We start from the raw sequence: 22427 nt of genomic DNA on the forward strand, positions 1-22427 counted from the left end.
ATGGAGAGGTATTGGACAAATGAAAAAAATGTGGACGTGTGGAAAAATATTGACACTAGTGTATTTACACTAATAAACCGTTGTTTATATACCCACTGGATTTGCTATTTAAATATGCAAATCTCTTCCCCAGATGCATCTGATTGGTCTGTTGTTTTATTCTGACATTGATCTTGTGTGCCGCCTGTCAAATATATTTAACCTGATACGGCGTCTCATAGTACGAGACCCTGAAAACCAAGACAATGTTTTCAGAGACCAGCAAAATACAGTGTAAATGGAATGCAGGACAGTTTTTATTTGGTGTTTGCGCAGGGCAGATTCTTACAGTGATAGAACAATGCAAAGGTTTGTCACCAGCTATTTATAATAACTAAAAGCTAAAAGAGGAGTTCAGCTTCGAAATGAAAATTCTGTCTTGATTTACTCACCCTCTTGTCATTCCAAAGCTGTGTGACTTTCTTTCTTCCGCAGAACACAAAGAAAATATTTTGAGAGTGTTGTAAACAGCCCCCGTTCACTTGCGTTGGTTATAATAGAAGTGAATGGGGGGCTGTGCTGTTCTGTTGCGAACATACTTCAAAATATCTTCTTTTGTGTTCTGCTGAAGAAAGAAAGTCACACAGCTTTGAAATGACAAGAGGGGAGCAAATGATGAAAGGAATTTTCATTTTGAAGGTGAACTACTCCTTTAAGGCGGCAATCAAAAGCATTAAATAAATAAAACAAAAACAAATAAATAAATGATTGAGCTAATACATAAAAACAGTGTCTCCTTCATGAGAAATATAGTTTTTTAATGTAAATATAAGTACGTAAAGTAACATGTCATTTTAGGTTTAGAACAAGGATGGTGAAAGTGCATTAAAAATAAGGAAAACATAATTAAATTAAAATAAGACAATTCTTAAAGTAAACGCAGTATCATTATGATATAAAAGGACTTTGCACGTACGTTTTTCTAAAATAATTACTTTCAGCACTCTCGAGTAATAACACACTGTTGGGTTGAATGTATGATTTTATTCAACAATTTATAGAAACAGGTGCTACTGAGTAACTGACAATCTCGCAATACGGCAGCAGCTTTGTTTACTTTTGCTTCGCCAGCGAAAATGGTTATAGTGTTGCGAAAAATACACCAAGGCACAAAGGGAATTCTCTTTCAAGTCCATTATTTCTCCTTGCTCTCTGTGAAAATGTTTGAACAGTTCACACCTATGTTACTGTTAAAGTCCTCTCTGAGGATCACGGAAACCTGATCATAGCGTCGTGTCATCGGAGCCCGTCGTGGTAACCATTCCTCCTTGTGGGAGTCCTGACAGAAATGCAAAGCTTCATAATTAGTTTTTGAATGAGAGCGCCAGCGGTGTGGAAATCTGCTGAGTTGATCATGCTGTCTTATTCCACAAAATAAAATGTAGTTTTACTCCGAGTAAGCTAGAGGGAAGGTTTCTTTGTCCTTTTTGTGCTGAAGGTCGTCGCAGAATGTGTCATGAAAGGAGGGGTTTGTGAGAACATTAAAGTGACAGATATTCAGAGGAATGCTGAAACAGTTCTGCGGCACTGTTGACTACGATAGTATGAAGAAATCTACTATGGTAGTTAATGGTGCCCCGGGATCGACAGACTTTTCATTTGTGGGCGAACTGTTCCTTTAGGCTCCACCCCAAGAACTAAACCTGCAATCGAGATCTTACAAATTTGCCTCCTGGTAAAATCGTTATGAATTGCGGTGTAATTGTGTTGGGTCAGCTCAAACTGCAGTGAATCATGGGAAACTGTACACTATAATTTAATGTACATGTCAAGAGTGGCCTGTATTGAGATTACTTTTAAGAAAAAATCGTGACTTTAATCATAGCTGTGTGTGTGTACGTCTACTCTTACACTGCTAATCAATATTCAGCTCAAGCGTGACGCTGCTTCCATGGCAACTCCAGGAGTTGAGCCCTGAGGCCATGACCAGGAAGTGACATTTCATCTGCAGCCTTCAACCCTCATACAGAAGCTTTACACAGCTAACTGTAGATTTATCCCACTGTGTGAGTATTTCTGTGTCCACGTGTGCTTGTATTAGTGCGATTTCACAGATCAGCGGTGAGATTCAGACACTCCCAACGATGTGGCATTTGTGTATAATTGGCACACTTCATCACGGCCATAAGTCAGGAGGCATCAGTATCAGACCAGACGTTTTCCTCCTGCTAGAGTTATGATGATCATTAGTGAACCCCAGGCACCACGCAAATCCAATACTGTGTTTATCCACTGTATCGTGTTACTTGCTCCCACTCGCTTGCAAATTATTTAATAACAAGCAATGTCTATATTTTGTTTGGATGAATCTAATTGATATAAATGCAAATATTTCCTGACGTTGGCATAACTATCTCCCAGATACTGCCAACCTGAAAATTATGGGAAGATTATTCACTTGCGTTATTAAACAGAATTACAAGCTATATTATTTAGTTTAACTTTGTAGACAGTGTTCACATGCTTAACTTCAGAAATTTAGTTTACCCTCGACCACACATCTGCAAACACCATCTAAACATTTGCATTTTCTGATGTGATCATTTTTGTTTATCATATTTTTTTAATTCTTGTCAAATAAAACGTAAAATTGTACAAAAAAAGAAAAAATAAATTTCATGTTATTTTATACCCAACATGTACATTTGAAATTTATTTTGGTAATTTTACATTATATAAACAACTGTAAAAAAAATCAGTGAAATAAAACATAAGAAAATCCGTAAAATAACAGTTTTGCAAAAGCAATATTGCATGTTTTTCATGTCATTTTATACCAAAGTAGTATTTTTTGAAAATATTTATAAAATTCTGTAAAACAAAACAAAAAATTTGTTAAAACCTTTTTTACAGTGTATACAGTATGTCCACAAACAGAACTGTAAATTCTGCTTTGCTTACCTCTAAAATAATCAGTACTTTCTATTTTTTGCCGAACAACATTCTAATCAGGAGGTCAGCGTTTTCTCTGCTAATTTACACCCATTCAAGATTGACAGGCTTGGCCGATTTGTGTCACATTTCCCCTCTTCTCACTGTCTCGTGTTGTAGTCATTGATTTTCACATAATGGCACCCTTGCAATCTGTTCCATTCCTGTGCACTTTGTCTTGCTGTTTTGAATACAAAATCACACTCTGTAATTTTCTGTTTGATTAGTTTCTGCTGAAGCACTCCCACTGGATTCCTCTAGTAAAACGTGAGTTTCAGTAAATCACCTTTCTCAGAGGGAACATGTCCTGCGGCGTGAGTATGAAGCAGCGAGCGCTTCTCTACGTCAGACCTAGCAGGAGCTCAAGGTCATCGCCTCTCTAGCAGCGGCTGCTTAAGGTTATCAAAGGGGATCGTGACTCAGCGGCTCCTAAGGAATCATTCGCATTTGAATCACTCGAGTTGAGCATGCTGAGGAGGGCAAATGGCCGGTTGACACAGAAATCTCAAGTGGTTTCTGCAGTGTCCTGCAGTGGGATGTGCTTTTCTTTAATAGTAGTTTTTATACATGCATTATTAGGAGCTTATGTTCATAGAGGGACTGCATGGAAAATGTATATCTTTTAAGTTAATTTGTGACATTGCTGGACAGGACAGCTAAGGATAGGTTTCCCTTTCAATAAGTTCCTGCCATGCAGGCTCTGGGTGATTTTTCAAAAGAAGAATGTTGGCTTCTATGTGTGAAATAGCAACTGAACATATGCTTGGTTTACTTACTTATTCATACTGTCACAGAGCATGTACACCTAAAATAAAGATCAGTTGTGGCCTAGGGGTTAGAGCGTTGGGCTTCAATCTCCTGATCAAGACAATATCCTGAACTCCAAACTGAATATCAGAATGGGAAAGAAAGGTGATTTAAGCTATTTTGAGGCATGGTTGTTGGTACCAGACGGGCCGTTCTGAGTATTTCACAATCTGCTCAGTTATTGGGATTTTCACGCACAACCATTTCTAGGGTTTACAAAGAATGGTGTGAAAAGGGAAAAACATCCTGTGGGCGAAAATGCCTTGTTGATGCTAGAGGTCAGAGGAGAATGGGCCGACTGATTCAAGCTGATAGAAGAGCAACTTTGACTAAAATAACCACTCGTCACAACCGAGGTATGCAGCAAAGCATTTGTGCAGACACAACACGCACAACCTTGAGGCGGATGGGCTACAACAGCAGAAGACTCCAACGGGTACCACTCATATCCACTACAAATAGGAAAAAGAGGCTACAATTTGCACGAGCTCACCAAAATTGGACAGTTGAAGACTGGAAAAATGTTGCCTGGTCTGATGAGTCTCGATTTCTGTTGAGACATTCAGATGGTAGAGTCACAATTGGCTTAGTGCCAATTGGGGATCTTTTAAATGCCACGGCCTACCTGAGCATTGTTTCTGACCATGTCCATCCCTTTATGACCATCAGGTACCCATCCTCTGATGGCTACTTCCAGCAGGATAATGCACCATGTCACAAAGCTCGAATCATTTCAAATTGGTTTCTTGAACATGACAATGAGTTCACTGTACTAAAATGGCCCCCACAGTCACCAGATATCAACCCAATAGAGCATCTTTGGGATGTGGTGGAACTGGAGCTTCGTGCCCTGGATGTGCATCCCACAAATCTCCATCAACTGCAAAATGCTATGCTATCAATATGGGCCAACATTTATAAAGAATGCTTTCAGCACCTTGTTGAATCAATGCCACGTAGAATTAAGGCAGTTCTGAAGTGGAAAGGGGTCAAACACAGTATTAGTATGGTGTTCCTAATAATCCTTTAGGTGAGTGTGTGTATATATATATATATATATATATATATATATATATATATATATATATATATATACACAGTATATATAACAATACCAAGGGAATGTTGTTTATAGTGAATTTAATACTCATTTAGCATTACGATTGGTCTGAAGCGAAAACAAGTGTTGTAGTAGCAGAAAAACACAGACATCGTGTTCTTGAATGAGAATACTCAATCATGCTGTGTTTGACAGGGTAATGATGGATTGAAGAGGCATCTGAAGTTATTTTACTTTAAATAATGAAGAAGCTTTATGTAACACTTGTTAGAATGAGTTTGAATGACGTTTGTTTTTTAAATCAAGTTGTTGAAGCTTTTGCATAGTGGGCTTAAATGCTACACTCGGAAAACTGCTGGATTTTCTTTAACCCAACATCAGGTCTAAAGGGACAAACCCAGAATATATTGATAGAATTATAACCCACTGTGGCAAGCAGGGCGGGACGAGAGCCGTGAGGTGTGAGGGATAGGCGCGAGGCCGTTCACGAGAGTGATAACGAACTTCAGCTGTGTGTGCACCGGTCTCGCATTTATCACGGAGGAGCTCAGGAAGTATAAGAGAGGAGCGACAGGAGTGTTGAGAGAGGACCGTACCATCACATGGCACTGCGAGGAAGAGCTTCTAGGCTGGCTGAGGACCGATCAACAGCGTGTCGTGGAACCGGACCAGGACTTTCTTTTTCTTTTTTCCTCTCTCCCCTCTCTCGTCTCTGTCGCACCTTGTGCTTCCGGCTCCTTTTCTATCGTCTCGGCTGTCCCTACTACCAGGAGCTGAGGCCGGCGAGACTGGCCCCGGGGGTGGTGTAGTAGAGCGCTGTCTCTGGAGTACCCCCGGCCTGCCAGGGGCGATGGGGGTATGTGGCGAGCAGGGCAGGACGAGAGACGTGAGGGATAGGCGCGGTCTCGCATCTCGGCTGCCGGTCTTTTACTTTCGTGTTATTGTTTGTTTATTTTGATTAAATTTTGTGATATGTTCGCCGGTTCCCGCCTCCTTCCCTTTTATGGATCTTTGTTACACCCACCAATGGGTTACAGCAACCCAACCCAACAATCCTGCATTTCGGGTTATTATGTCCCAGCATAGGTACATTTATAACCCAATGGTTGGGTTCGTCCCTTTTTTACCTAAAAAATAGTGACTTATTAATTTGCATTTGTTGAATTCATTCATCTCATTTGCACAAATTAATATGATCTGCTTTCATCTCTGTCAAGGATCGTGGAAGGGAAGAACCCAGGTGCAGGCAGACACGGGGATGAAGGGGTTAACAAAAGACTTTAATAAATAATAAAACAGAAAACAAACACCCACGAGGGGGTAAAAGACAGTACACAATAACGAACACTACAAACTGAAGACTAACACTCGACAGGACTAGCAAATACAAACACTAAGACTTGAGACTGCTTCAGGTACACGGTAACAAGACTGGCATATGAGTACATCCCAGGAAACACGTACCACATACAATGAACGAGCACAGGACAATGAACACGAGGATGTTTTATAGGGAGACAGACAAAGGATAATTAACAATGGGCAGGTGTGGGTAATGAGACACAGGAGGAAAGCAATACTAGGAACGAGAGGGGCGGGGCCAATGACGAGACTGGAGAGAACACATATCATGTCCTGATTGAACATATGTTTCTCTCCACATAAAACACGTGGGTCTGTCATGATTCTGCCCCTAGACCAGAAAACCAAGACACGATTAGGCAGAATCATGACAATCTCAGTGAGGATTAGATTAAGAGTGGGTTGAGGGTCACCAGCGATGGATCAGTGTTGTTTACGTTTTCCAAAGTGGTCTATATGGTATACCAAAAAAGGTAATACTGATCTTAAAAGTACTCTTAAATGTTGATGAATAAGGAATTGGCTATGGAGTTCTTACAGTAGGTGTCAGCTACCGAAACTGTGTTTGTCAGACACTAGTGCAATGGAGTAAATCTGCTGAAGTCAGTCTGTAGACAGTGTTTGTCTCTTGCTTGTTCTTTCTCACAAAGCTTTCAGAGGTCTTGTAATATCTAGTTCACAAACTAGACTCATTCGTCTGAAATACAGCCAAGCCTGAAGGCTTGTTTTTAGCGTGATGTCTGATTTCATGACAGCCACATACATTTGAAAAAAACTAATATCAAGCTAAGATTTATACTTATATTGACAGTAATATTTGTATGTATAATATACAATCATTGTTTTTTATTATTAATGATAACTGATAAAGTTAAAGTGGAAAGAAAACCTGTTGTAAAAAACAGCATATGCTGGTTAGGTAGGTTTTGAAGCATGGTAGCTGGTCATGAGCTGGTCCTAATGTGGTCATGCACTGGATTAAGCTGGTTCTGAGCTGGTTTAGCTGATACCTTACCGAACTCCGTCTGTGGGGTTTGGACCTACAATCGTTGAGTTACGATCCTAGATGTTTAACCACCGCATCACAGCACCTTCTTGGAGTTGAACGTAAAAGCGTAAGCTAGCCTTTGTTGTACTGCCTCTCCTCCAGTTACCTGCAAGCGTTATTTGACTGTTGACTTGCATTAGGCTAATATGTTGAGGCTGCAGCTTTAGATTTGTTTGACTAGATTACATTTTAGTTTGCTTGTGTAAATTGCTGTCGGCTGTGTTTGCCAAGAGCTTTGCTGCGATTTTCTCTCTGACATGATTATTTGATATCAGCCTTTGCAATGTTGATGAGACCTGCCGTTCCACTTACCACACACTGTGGATCTGAGTGAAAACAAATTCCGTAAGCAGTGTCATTTCTGTGGGATCACCACAAATTTCTAATATTATACATGAATTGCGGTTTGGTGTCCTTTAATAGCTTTAAAAAACATGCCCTTGAAGTACTGTATCATACTGCCTTAGACTGCTCATTCTCATGGGATCTGCCTAAGAACTCTGAATGTAAGAGGAATGGATTTTGTTTGTGTTCAGGGCCGACTCTGTTATAGGTGTTTCATTGAGTTTCGGTGGGCTTGTGCGTTTGTGTAACACGATATTCTTATCATCCTACTGACACACTGACTGATGTAAAGCAACTCCAAACGGAGCAACATGAAACCATTGATGAATAGACTTGGAACCTTAAAATGATTGTATCCCTCAGTCTTACACAAGGACTCCAATTTATATTCAGAATATATTTCTTCTATGCAGCACATTGACATGTTTGTTGGTGTTTGTCTTAATTATTAGACATTAAAATCAGTCATAATTGATACGTCTATCATAGTGTTTCAGTTCATTTTTAACGATTTCACTATTTTCATTTGAGTAGATTTAGCCTTTGTCATATTCCTAATGCAATAAAACTTAAGAAATATTGACACTTTATTGAGGAATATTTCAGGTGTGAAATGATTTCACATTTTCGTTTCAACAAGACATGTTTTATTGGTACAATAATTCATTAGAATTTGTAGTTTCATATACATTAAGAGACCATTTTAAAATTATTTTCAGTTTTCTGAATGTATTATTTATTGGCACGTGTTTCCTTCTGTGAACTATTAATAATATTTCTCCCAAATTACAAATCAAAAGATTGTTTCTATTTGCCTTTTTTTAAAGAAAACTGGACAAACAGTTCATAATAACAGGAAATATGTGTTTTTTCAGACCTCAAATATTTACTTTTAAGCAATAGTAATATTTCTTTATGTATTTATGAAATGATTGTTTTTTTATTGTCTTGGCATGCTGTTAGTCTTTCACATTTGCTGTTTGATGACTGTATGTCACTCCTGATGTTTGATATTGATGAAATTCAACAAACACTGGACTAGAATGACCACTATACATCTAAATATGTTCATAAAAAAAATCATGGGTGTGTGTATATATATAAATGTATATTAAAAATGTTTATATCTAAATACCAGACGATCTAAAAAGCTGACGCTTGCTAGACTTCTGTGACATTGCTTTCAGCATATCGAGCAATCCTAAGAGACAGACGCAGGACACCTTGCCCTCGGGTGCTTAGACCTAAAGTAATTGGAGTTGGTTTCATGGCAGAATAAGGCCATAGTGGTGGATCAGTAACCTACTGAACCTGGCTGTGGAATATGAGTCCAACCACAACCCCCCACCACCCCTCTGAGAAAATAATTTAAATGTGCATCCGCAGATGGAAACCTTCAGTAGAACATTATATATTCCATAGGGAGCGTTTTGGAGGTGACACGCAGATAAATGACTCCATTAGTTTGTTTGGTGGCGGTAATAACTGTGACCTTATAGGATCAGCTCATCATATTTAAAATTGAGCCTGCTCGAATACCTTTGAAACCTTTGACCTTGAGAGCTCACCGTGTTGTTTAGCATGCTAATTTTAAGATCACATGTATTCGGCAGGAATCACCGGTGTGTTTACATGCTTGCCTGCATTTATAAATATGAACTCCTTGCAAAAGTTTGTTGTGCGTGATCAGCTGCAGTGATCGCCAGTTGGACTGCGCGTTGTAGCACAACGGCGTGCATCTGGAGATTTGCAGATCTTGCATTTCTCATGTTCATCTGTAATTGAGCGATTCTCTCTGAAAGCGTGTGTTTCGCTCCGGCAGACGGACGACTGAAGGTGACCCTGTGCTAACGGTGGCCAGTATCCATGCCAGTGTCTGCCCCCTCCCACAATGCATCACTAGAATTTGTCAGAGGCTAGCTCCGACCTTGTATTACATCTCTTTTGTATGTTTCTTTAGCTGTTTACGGTAGAATGTTCGTGAGGTTTCAGCTCCTTTGAAAGTCAATGATAGACATTGCAGAATTGCAAAATGGCAAGCGGTTCTTGGCAAGTTCCAATCTGATTTACAGTACTAGATGAATACACAGTTTCACAAATGGTTGATTCTCACAAAATCTTGGTTTCAAGATTTTCTTAAAAAGACACAGTGTGACAAGAGAATATTAAGCTTAAAACTTGATAATATTAAACTTTAATATATAAATAATCTGTTTATCTGTTCAATATATTCTTTAAACAGTTCTTTAAAATGTCACGCAGGATGAGAATATCGGTCAGGGACACATCTTATTTCCACTATTTCACCATTTCTATGTTACATGAATATTCTGTCAAGGTTTTGTAGAAACTCCAAATATTGTTTTCCAGAATATTTTAATTTTACTCTGTTTAAATTACTCTGGATGCATTACGTTGATGAGAATTTCACCAGAAAAAGCTATAAAATACACCAATTATTTATTCCTATGTTAAAGTTATGCTTTGACCAAGGTAGAGAACAACATTTTGTTTATAAGGAAAATTTTCTGTGTTTTGCAAATGATGTGCTTTATAACCCAAATCTTGACTGCCGTGATGATTCAGTGGTTTTGTGAGAATGGCCCAAATAGATATTGCTTAGAATGGACAGTAATTTTTATTTCTTTACCAAAACTTTCATCGGTTTCATATGAACTCATTCATAAACGCTTCTAAGCAAGTCAAATCTTTTTTGTTCATTAAATAATAAAAAGGAAGATTTCAACGCTAGTGGCGGTTTCAAGGTTCAAGAAAATGTGGCTTTGGGCCTCTTTCATGTAAATAATGCAGCTGTCATTGAGAATGTTGTTTGTATTGTTGCCAGTTATCCATTCTGGTTTGCTCATTCCCACTGGTGTTATACGGGTCAGCTTTATTCCAGAGTTAGACTTGCTTTGGGCTAGCAATGACATCACTGCGTATCCCGCAGGGATATCTGGATCTAGTGCATGGATAACACTGCACACACTGTCTTTCCTCCAGATCTATTTTTCTCCCCCCAATATAAGCACAGGCTTTTCGGCCATGTTTCAAATCCTTTTTTCCATTTCTTGTGATTATTCTCTATGCTCTTTACACTACACTCCAGGAGTCAGAACGTCGAAAATATACACTTTTAATGCCGGTATCTTTTTCCATGGCATTTTCTCTCTTTCTCCGGGTGAGAGGGTCTGACTGTGACCTATGACCTCTCTGTCAGCATGAAGACATTGACTGACTGATGTTGCCCTGACTTCTGATCTTCTGTCACACCTGCCTGTCACAGTCTGCCGGAATCCTTTACGTATCCCTTAGATGGTAAGGTTATGGTTTCTCTAGAACCAGTGTCAAAAATCACCCTGTGCGGATGTGCCTTTCACATAAAATGAAGGCTTCGGAAATGAATGCCATTTGTTTGCTACAAAACTGTAAACAAAAGACTTGTTCTGATTTATTTTTGGTTGTCAGGACTCACACGTGATGACTGTGATGTCACCGTTTTTACACATAGACAAAACCATTATTATTATTATTATCATATGTTTTCAGACCCCAAAATGCTGTTGTCGTGCTGACGAATGGTCAAAACCCGGTTGAAAACTGCGTCATGTTTACGCCTTCCCTTTGACTCTTCTAGCCCATCCAGAAGGGTTTTAATGTGTATAAGGTTGAACAGCTGCATTAGCTGCGACCACAGCTCCAAATTAGTGCATGCTCATGTCAAACACTAATGACTACACACAGCAGCATTTGAGGATCATAACAGAACAATAGATTCACATTAGTATCATTTCTGCTTGATGATTTCGGCTGGTGTTTTCGGTTCGACAATAAAGAATAGTGGAGGATTTTGGCTCTATAAAGGAATCGTTCTGTCCAATCTGTGTTGGGGACATTAAGAAGAAACTACTCGCTGACTTTCTCTTTTTTTAGCTTGGCTCATGACTGATTCGGCTCATTAAAGAGAGAGAGTGGGAATTAATTAATGTCATTAAATGAAGCATGCTGAACCCTCCAAGAGCTGGGAACTGAAGTGTAGAAGAAGAGAGCGAGGAATGGGAAATATCAAAAGAGCGATGAGTAGATCATTATTTTCATAATTATTATCATTATTTTCATCATTATTCTGATGCCTGCTGTGATATTTCCGCGCGAAACAATGTTTTAACGTGACGAAATCACTCTATTATATAAAATGGTTGGATTTTTGGCACGCGAAAGCTAATTTTTCTTTACTGTGTAGGTGTGTGTAAAGCTCGTTGGAACTTCAAAGGTCATTTATCTTTTTCCACTGAACATCTCTCTCTCTCGCTTGCTCGCATTCTTACCGTCCCATACTTAGTGTCGTGACTGGGCACAACATGTAAAGTTTCAAGCAATAAGTAAATTGTTTGTACACGTTGTAAGTAAAAATACTGTGAATCACTGTCAATCAAAACATATTTCATGCTTACTGCTTTGTGGAATGCACATTATTTTTGATTCTAAGGACTAAATGTATTTGACATTGGTTCTTTAATCTGGGGCAAACGCTTTTTGCCGCTCTTGTTTCTTAACCGGTAAAGCGGTCCAAGGTCATTGGCTCGATAAAAAATATACCTTGTAATGTTACTTTGAATGCTTGCATTTGGCAAAATGCATTCATGTAAATGTAAAGGTGATTTGCAGTGCGATTTTAGCAAAGGGGAAGTGTGTTGTATTGAATAGGTGAGATGGTTTTACGAGGGAAAAAGCAACCGAGAGAGCGCAAAAGGAAGGAAAAGCTCTTTGACTTGCGCCTGAGGGCAAAGTCACTCAAGAACATCCACAGCAATTGAGCTGACCTTCTTTCTCAGCGTGCTTTTTCCTCCTTACCCAGAGTGGCATTTCATTTACACTCCATCATTCTTCTTTTCGTTTTTGGCCTTGTCCAGGAAAAACTGGGTTTCTCATTCCCCTCCTCTCTCCCCCTTCCTCCATTTTACTGTTTTTCTCCTCCCGTTCGCTAAGCTTAAACCTCTCCTAGGAGAATGAAATGTGGCCACTGATAGTGTTGTTTATTCGCCTGCACTGTTTTTATTGTTTTACTACGTGATTCACTCAGGTAATTATGCAAATCGGGTAACGGCGCTAACGCCCCCAAAATCTGTGCTGAGCGCAATTTGCACTGCGCAATTCCCCGTCTAGGTTGTAGATAATGCGGCAGATGACTTACACCTTCTGGCACACTTTACTGTGAATGCATCACTCCACCGTTGCTATTGCGATATCTGAATTCGCTCTTCAAAATGCATAAAGTGGGCTCAACTACACCGCCGGCCTGAATATATGCCTGGTGACGATGTTCTCCAACGTTTGATCGTACAGATAAGATCACTTCCGCTTACTGCCTCCTTTTCGCGAGCGGCAGTAGCACAAACTTAAATGCACCAAAACAAAAGCCACCTAAAATAAAAGGTAAGTGGGATAGTTCTCCCCCAAATAATGATTATTTTTCATCATTCGCTTTAAATTTAAAATTAAATACAACATAGAACTATTTTAATGTAGAAAGTGCCTGAAAACTGAATTGCTGAAGCAAGTGTTCACCCATTAAAGCTCTATCATTCTTTTTCTCTGTTGTATTTTTTTGTGTATGCATTCCTTTCTCCTTGTCCCGTTTCTCTCTCTCATCTCTCTCTCTCTCTCTCTCTCTGTGTGATGGGTCAGTATGTGTTCTGTATTCGCAGGGCTCTCTGGTGACTTGCTGCGAGTGTGCTCTTTACTATTGATAGGTGTGGGTTAAAAAATGCAAAGCTTTAAATAAATATGGAGACACGGTGCGACGGGCTAGAATAACGAAACAAATCTCCTCATACTGGAAGAAGGTGGTTATCTGCTCTCGGCCAATGTGGCTTTGATTAATCACTGTGTTTACTCTCGTCTGTCCTCGCTGCTATCCCAAGATGCACCTCAGCTGGTTTCTCTCGCTGCTGCATGAATCATTCCTTATCTCTCAGACAGAAAAGAAACATGGAGAAGAGTTTGATTTCTTTGCTCGTGAGAGAGAGGTTTTCTCAACATGGAGACCGTTTATGCCAGTTTTCAGTGTAGTTGTATGTGAACTGTTTATTAAGTCATTGTTTATCAAAAATAGTTTCCATTCTATTCATGAACATGTGTGTGATCAACATTTGGAAAGTTTAAATTTGAAAGCTGAAATGTCCAATGTGATCTGTCATGACAAGTTACTTACACTGTATATTTAGCATGGAACACACAGTACGGGACTGTATGGGACTAGAGCAAACTGTAGTGAATGGTCTTTAATGCATAACCAGAAAGAAATCGTTTTACCTGTAGGATTTAGAGAACGTCATGGCTCACACACACAGTTTTGCACTATATTATATAATGATAAACCACAATTGCTTTATAAATGTCTTTGTTCTCTGAGTTCATCAGAATAAAGACATTTATACTGTACAAAAACTCGAGAGTGAGTAAATGATGACAAATGATGACCCTTTAACTACAACCTGTAGGGCATTCGTGACTTCCTTGAAGATATTTTTTGTTACTTAGAATTGTTATTTTAAATATAATATGTAAAAATATTCAATATACATATTTAGCATTTTTGTGATAAATTACCACATTTTATTAAAACAACTTTTTCACTTTTGAAACAATATTTGTATAATTCTTTTACATTTTGTATGTATTCAATAAAAATATTTAATAGCCAATTAATTAAGCTTTTTTGTTATTTATTCTAAATGTTATGTTGAATTTTTAGTGAATGCAGACCTTCTAAGAGGAAAACCTGTTTAATTTTGTTTTTATACTTTTGTATCTTTGTGCTTGTTGACCTTCATATGTTTTGACATATCAAATAGCAGACCCACTGTGTTCCGATGTGATGGCAGAACAAAGACGCTGTCTGAGAGCTCAGTTCTCCAAAAACACCCTCACTCTCTTTGATCTTCATCCACTCACACCTCTGCTGACAGTAGAGAACTTGGAGAAAACTCAGCAACTCTCTCTAGCCCTTTTCACACAGAGATCCTGGAAAATACACAGAAAATGTGTCCAGGAATTTGTCCCGGGATAGTTAGATATTGTTCATACACATTGACACATTTTTTGGAATGTGTGCGTGCAAACAGAGTTGTGACACACTTTAATCTCGCTGCCAAGTGGTCACGTGGTTCATGGAGCTCTCAATAGTTCCAAACCGTCAATCAGTTTGTCTTATATTATAACATATATGACAAATGATTAAACCAAATTGCCTGTTGGTGGCATTTGAAGGTCGTTTCTTACTTTAAAACCGAAACGAAACAGCTTTTCCTCGCGGAAGGTCTGCATTCAGGAAAAAATAGCTAATCAAATATTTCTCATTTCATGTTCAGTTTTTTCTCATGTGCCAAGTAGCCGTGTAATAAGCGGGATAACGTACGAGCAGCCGGCTGTTATCGCGAAATAAGCCCCTTCAGTGTGATACAATACATTATCAAGGCTAGTCAGGGCAAGTTTCTGCGATAACAACCGGTTGCCTGTACATTAGCCCTTACTTAACATTTTGTCTGATGAGTTTTAGAGAGACAGTATTGATCAGTTTTGTGTGTTTAATTTGGCTAGGAAGGAAGCATAATGTGCAATACATTAACAGTTTGCATGCAGTAAGAGATTGTGTTATATAATTTGTACAGGGACAGGGTCGATATCATTTTATTTAATGAGCAGTCTTAATAGAAAATCATTCAACCACACATACAGACACACAGAAAAGCCATTTCTATTAAGGAAAACACTATTTTGTTAAAAACAACCATGTAATAAAACACCGGTTTAACAGAGATGTATTTTATCAAGTTTGTGAACAGTGAAATAAATGGGCTTCACAAGGCCCTCCGTTACTTCCGTATTCCATTCTTCCGACGGACGTCTCTGTTGGTGTCGCAACTCTGTTTTTCAACGGCTCAGATTTTTCCCAACCCAGCATTTTAAAAGTAGCCAACTCACTCTCTCTTTCTCTGTGGCGGCAGTCCCTGCACACATGCAACTCTCTCCGCGCCCCTGCATTCTGATGCTGTTAGGTAGCAGGTGGGGAGATGTTTGTGCGAGCTAAACTCAGCAGCAGGGCTTTGAACAACGCAGCAGGCTCTGTCACAAACATCACCTCTAGTTGGGAGGGAAGATCCATAGTTGTGTTTTATTTTCCTTGTCGGAGTTGTGACAGGTGTGTTTACGTATCTGAGGCCGGAGCGATGTGTTCTGACAGACAAACGGTGGCGTTATCTGCTGTTGTCACACCTGATGGTCGGGACACAGGCAGAGCGAGCGGGTTTTATTATCACGTATATTTAACCAACTGATTTGTTGTGTAGTGAAAGAAAAAATATAGCGTTCTTGGATTTCCATTGTGTGAATGGTAGCCGCGTCTTTCTTTATTCAGAGATCAGTTAAATGTTTGTGTTGCCATCTTGTCAGTTATATTTTTGACAATTTAATAGGAGCGTACAGACCAAACTCTATATTTGGTTTGGTGTATTATTTTATGCCCGCTGTCATGTGGTCTGAAACATGCAAATAGGCACGGACACACATTTATTCTGTGCTGTCAGACTTTCGGCTTTAAACATTAAAGAAAGTTTAGTTAGGTGGCCATAAATCCTGCATACTGTGTTCTTCTTATGTGTGTAGCTCTGGGTAATATTGGTTTGGTTTTATATTAGGGATAGTGTAGTATTAGGGAAAAAGTGGAAGTAATTTACTGTAAAATTGAACATTTATACATTTTGGTGCCCTACCTGCCCATAAAAACGAGCTGTTACTGCTTTTAACGTAGACAATGTAAAAATAAAGAATAAGTTGGTGTCTTCAGGTTAACGTAAATGAAGTGTGATTTTATTCTATGGCAGCTGAAGTGGCGAGTGCCAAGACTAATCAGCCAGGTGAATTTATTCCCTCCTCTCGGCGCTATAAATTTAGACAAAGGGAAATGGCACCCTTAATCTGACAGCAGTATTATTCATGTTGTATGGCCTGAACCAAATTATGTTCCACATATTTCACAGCGCAGCCTGCCGACTGTCTAAGGATCTGGATTGCCCCATAAAACCGCAATCGTTTTTTAAGATGGTTTCAATTTGTGCATAGATCATCTATGCAAAATACTGCGCATTCATTTGCCCGGAAATGTGTTTCACTGGATAGAAATGAAGGAGTCTGCGTTGTGAAGTGCAGCAGATAAGAACCATGCGATGCATCGTAGATTGTGTTTGTCAAGGTCATTTCTGGGTTCAGTCTTTTTCATTTGCAAAGATGCATCGGGGAACGTCATAAAATTCCAATACTTCCGCATTAGTGTAGTACATCGCTACAGAATGAGATGGTTTTTAATAAATGTAGGTTTCAGTTTTAGTAATTTAAAAGCATTTAGACTATACTTTTCCTTCAAGTGCAGCTAAAAAAAGATTGTTTCTAAGCAGTATGTACAGTTAATATCTATTTTCCATTTGAATAGCGCTCAAAGGGCATCTAACTAAATACTGCATACAAATCTTGGCTTGATATTTAGAAAAGCTTTTTGAACACATTTCTTTTTTGGTGAATGTTTATTCTGTTGTTTGCAAAAAATGGATTGGATGGATGGACAATACAGAAATTCAGACTCTCAGTTGAAGATCAAAATATTCATCCTTATGACATCACAAGACTTTTTGCAGTCTCTGTGTGCTTCACTGGCTTAGCATATGATCTTATATTCATGACTGCACTGTCAGCTGGGAGACGAGACGTGATGCCCAGTCAAACCTTCATCTGTAGATCTGACTGCATGATGAGGGAAGTTTCATTGCTCCAGACCCCAAGCAATGCTTCAGTGCCAGAACGCATTAGCACACTGTCATTCATCTTCTGTACCAGCACTACATCCTTGCCAGATATCCCCTGGTTTCTGCGAGACTCATCTGTTTGCAACCAACTGATCTGAGTTGAGTTTAATGATCAAACGTAAAGGAACGTTTCATCTCAAGACTGTTTAAGGGTCAAATCTCAAACAGTTTCGGATCTCTGTGATCTAGATGAATAACAGACAATCCCAGGGCTCATACTCTGTGGGATGGAAGCAAACAGTATTCCGCGTTCCAACCGCTGTTGTCATTATCCAATGGCCGGTAAATTCGAGCTAACGCATCATAAACATGATTTCTGCATTATTACATTTAAATTAAATCTGTGTATATTTGTTATCACTTTCATAATTACTGTATTAAGAATTATTTCATTGTTTTTCTCTTGCATGTCTGGAGCAAACCACAGAACTGGTGTTCCTGGCGAAATTGTAATCATTTTCTTTTATTTTGATTTGAATCACGTAAATCTGGTAAACAACAAGGGTAAAACATAAACAGTCAATCAGAATCTAGACTGATCCAACAAACACCAACATTCAAACTTGATCCAACAAACTGCATAACCAACAAACTATGGATGCACGGTGTACCGGTGCTGCAGTAGCATTACGATGCTGAAGCTTCAACCTTCTGGGAACGCCACTCTGTTTTTTTATGGAAGTATTGTAAGTAATGTTCCATATCATTCCTAAATGAATCTGTGTCTGAGCGATTCAATAGAGTCGATGATTCAGTGAGTCGTTTGCAAACACAGGTGCAGGTGTTTTGTAGTATACTTGTTGTATTTTCTACAATTAACTGTAAAAATACATTTGGACGCTATAGTGTTGTTATAGATTTGAAAATGAATTACCACAACATTGCACAAAACCATGATACTTGGATATTTGGTATTGTGATACTTCTGCTGGTAAAGTACTGTAAAATATGTTTATGGTATTGTGACAACCCTACTGCAAACACCAAAATTCAAAATTTGCATTGATCCAACAAACGCTTTTGTTAATTCAGTGTGAATTAGCCTTAAAATTAGCCTTGAAAAGTTAAATAAACATAATGTTATTTTCTATTGATGTGGACAGTAATATGGTTATTGTTGTGGCTATCTTCATAGTAAATTAAATTTGGGTGCCAAATTAATTGGATGAAAATATTCCAGTGAGTATATTTTGTCACTAGTGTCTTTTGTTGAAACATTTAAGTCATGGGCATCCCCGTCGACACAAGTCCCCCCACTGTGATCTCATCTTATTCTATTTCTCCAATAATGTCTCAGTAAAGGGGGAATAGCCATGAAAAATGAATGAGATGAGTGCAGTTTAAGTGTCTGATGTCATATGTTGGAACAGTTCCTGACGTGTAGGAAAAAGCCTGACTTACAGTCTTTATTTCTCACTGGCTCACTCTCGCTCTAAATGGAAAGCTGTGCCATTTTCATCAGCAACCTCCTACAACAGATGGATTAAACGCACTCTCTCCGTTCCGCAGCGTCACAGCTGGGAAAGCTTTCCAAAGCTTTCACTAATTATCTAATGACACTGAGTTGCTACCACACTGGCTTTCCATTAAAGCCACTTCTGGATGTATACCACACGAAACAATGGAATGTTTTTTTCATAAATGTATAATTTAGTATTTGAATGCATGTTGAGTTCAAGCTACAATGAGAAATATTTAGTAAATGGGGCCAATAGAGGAACATCGGGAACTGTCCAAGGTACTGAATCATGAATGAAAATCTAGAACAGTACTACTGTCCTTTGCTCTGAATTTAAACCAGACCTGTATGTATAGTTTCCAATTCACTGAATGAAAATGAACTTCTTCTGAGGACTACACTGGCTTGCAGTGGCGCTCTAGATGAAGCTGAATATGGGGTGTGGTGGTACTTTCTAGTGACTGCTGTTTGATTGTGTGTCCAATGATGGTTTGACATGGTGTAATCCTCTTTCCTTGATCTCTTCTCTCCATCTGGTTGATCCCGACCCTCTTCCCTCCTCTCTCATCCCAACTCTCACTCTATTACGATACACTGTGTATCCTCTCCAGTTACCCAGCAGTAGAATACACTTTCATCGCTCGGCCACAGCCCCAACACCTCCTTTACCACCTTTGCCCACCATCTAGACTTCTAGTCTTTTAGCATTTTGTGGGGTGTGCTTTAATATAAATAAGACAAGCATAGGTTTGGGCCAATTGTGTACTTAATCTTATGAAGATTGTTATTCGTCTGTTAATCTCGCAGCAGATCGGCTGGATGACCTTATTCATAGGAAACAGGTTGTACACTGGAATAAAACATCTTTAAATAATCCTCTCCGTAGTAACCTACTAATATCAGTAATGTAGGTTTTATTTGAACATTTTGGTAGACCTTTTAAAACGTTGACAACTAGGATGTACATGTATGGGTGAATGAATATGTTTCTCCATTGCACTATTGTTTCGTTTGTAATAACGCTTCGTTTTTGCATCTACACTTCTGAATATGTCTCCGACTGCACCTGCATACTTGCATTTAGTTACTCACTCGCTTTTGGAATCACTTAGATTTGCTTTCATTGGGAAATCTGTATGCCATTTGTAGTTTTAATTATGTATGTGCTGGAGGAAACAACTGCACATACATCAGTTTTGTAAAATGAAAAAGATGGGGGTGTTACACAGGCCCAGAGGCAAATGGTTCCTTCCGTTAATACTGTGGCAGCTTGCCAGCAGAGCAAACACCAGCGCAGTATGCAGCGATATCAGTAGTGTCAGGGATGCTGGAAATGTGGCCTTTTTTATAAAACACATGTTTTTCCCTTGAGAAGTGCCGCCGAATCCAGGTCAGTTCTAAGCTCGGTTCTCACCTGGAAACATTTGCTAAATGATCAACAGCTGTGCTGTCATCACTGTTTTTTGCAGGATTATTGGTTGATGTGCGGTTATGTACGAATACTGCATTACTCCACACATTTCAGCACTTACATTACATTAGCAGGGGGGCAAATATGAACAATTATGCATTGGGCTGTTCCACAGAGACGGCCACCGCCCTCCTCTGCTGATTGCTTATGTGGGCGCAGTAAGCGGGATTAGAGATGATTGAAAGGGTGATGTGAGAGCGTCTATACTGATGACACATACTTCTGGAAGGATTTAAGCATTTGTTCCTGGTTGGTGGGTCATATAGGTGTTCTGATAGGGTTGTGAAAAGGAAGGTATTTTGTCACAAATTCAACTATTACGCACATATCGATGCTCTGTGCATCATGGATGAAAGGACACGTTTTTGAGAGACAACATACTTCAAATTGAGAAGAAATGGCTCTTGTATTACATTAAATAGTTCATATGTTTAAAATTTCATGGGGCTATTCATGAGAATTGGAGAGTTATGGATGTGAATAAATATTCACATCTGACCTAAAGATATGCTTGTGTGGTCAAAACCTATTTATAATATTATATTTCAATGTTTGATTTAATTATAATCGTAATAAAAAAATGAATAGGGTTAATAATTGGCAATTCCAGTTATATGGATGTGATATTTTCAGTCAAACCTTGACATTAAATTCTCAGACAATATGAATTACCAATATTGTCATGAATGTATTTAAAATTCACAATATATTTCCCATTGTTTTTATCTATTTTAAAACAGCGTTTGTTTTGTTTTTAGTTTTTTATTTTAGTAAAAATTTTAGCATATGTGTTATATCCTTTTGTTATTTTGTTTATCTATTTGTTTATACTTTTTTGCTATATAATATTCATTTATTTTTATTATTAAGTTTTATTTTAGTCTTTGTTTATTGTTATAATTTAAGTGCCTTAAACTTCTCAGTAAGAACTCAGTAAGTTCATTTATTCAAAATTTTTTTGTTTTTCCAAAAGATTTCAGGCAAAATGTCATTTGTTGTCAATAAATAGAAATATTTTTAATCTCAGTGAACTAAAACAACAAGGAAAACAAGGGAAAAATTCATGCATTATGGATGTAACAAAAGGACACGTTTTTCAGGGACAACATACTTTGTATAGGATACTTAACAAACAACAAATGACTAAGGGATGCCTCTTTATAGAACATAAAATAGTTACTATATTTTAATTATCATGTGTAATATTATGTGTAATCACACTATTAAAATGTTTTCAGTAATGCACCGAATGTTTTATTACGATGTCTTGTGCGAATAGCTTGGGGCCGTTTACATTTAGCGTCTTTTCTACGCATGGACAAATATAAATGGGTATAAACAACACCCTCTACCAGCAGCTTCTGTTGCATAGTGAGTAAGACACCTGACAAGTAGTACTGACTACAAATGAGTGCAAGATCAAATCCACCTTTTTCCGAACTAGATTCACATCACGTGACGAATGATGAATGAATGAATGAATGAATGTATGGAGATGTTAATGGTAGTAGAGAGGTCTTTATTGTCCCAATTAGTTGTCATCTATTTAATCATTTTAATACATACTGTATAATTATTTACACTTAATATTATTGTGCATTATACAATTATTCCCGCTCCCGCTGACATTTTTTCTGTCCTGCTCCACTCACGTGGTTAATCGGGATTTTGTTTCTCATCCCGCGGGAATCCCAAACAAATGTCAGCCTCTATTTCCAACACACATGTGGAGGTCTCTGGGCTGAGCCCCGGATATCCACTCAACTAAAAAGAAATGGCCTCAGTATGGTGAAAGCCTTTGGTAAAAACTTACATTTTTCATCCTAAGGTTGATATTGACATGGAATTACCCAATTAATAAAAAATCATCATTCATTAACCAGTAAAATAAAAAGGCCACTTCATGAGTAAAATGTTGTTCACCTCTCTTATAACCCAATCAAGTGTACAGCCCAACATGCCAAAAGACTTTCCATATCACAGAACTTCATGACTATGAATCACCTACTGGTCCCAGTGCTGCACCAACAACAGAGCCAAAAAGA

General features: G+C 38.5%; 1 protein-coding gene across 2 annotated transcripts in view; it reads left to right on the forward strand.

The window, feature by feature from the left end:
* Positions 1 to 6530: 6530 nt before the first annotated feature.
* The window catches only part of nrxn3b (neurexin 3b), a 211875-nt gene continuing 195978 nt past the window's right edge, over positions 6531 to 22427 (forward strand). For both annotated transcript variants that reach the window (XM_079475144.1, XM_079475145.1), the window contains exon 1: positions 6531 to 6672. In XM_079475144.1, the coding sequence (XP_079331270.1) occupies positions 6618 to 6672 (55 nt within the window). In that variant the 5' untranslated portion in view covers positions 6531 to 6617. The remainder of the gene's footprint in view (positions 6673 to 22427) is intronic.

Source organism: Barbatula barbatula, assembly GCF_947034865.1.
Source record: "Barbatula barbatula genome assembly, chromosome: 15".
NCBI lineage: Eukaryota > Metazoa > Chordata > Actinopteri > Cypriniformes > Nemacheilidae > Barbatula > Barbatula barbatula.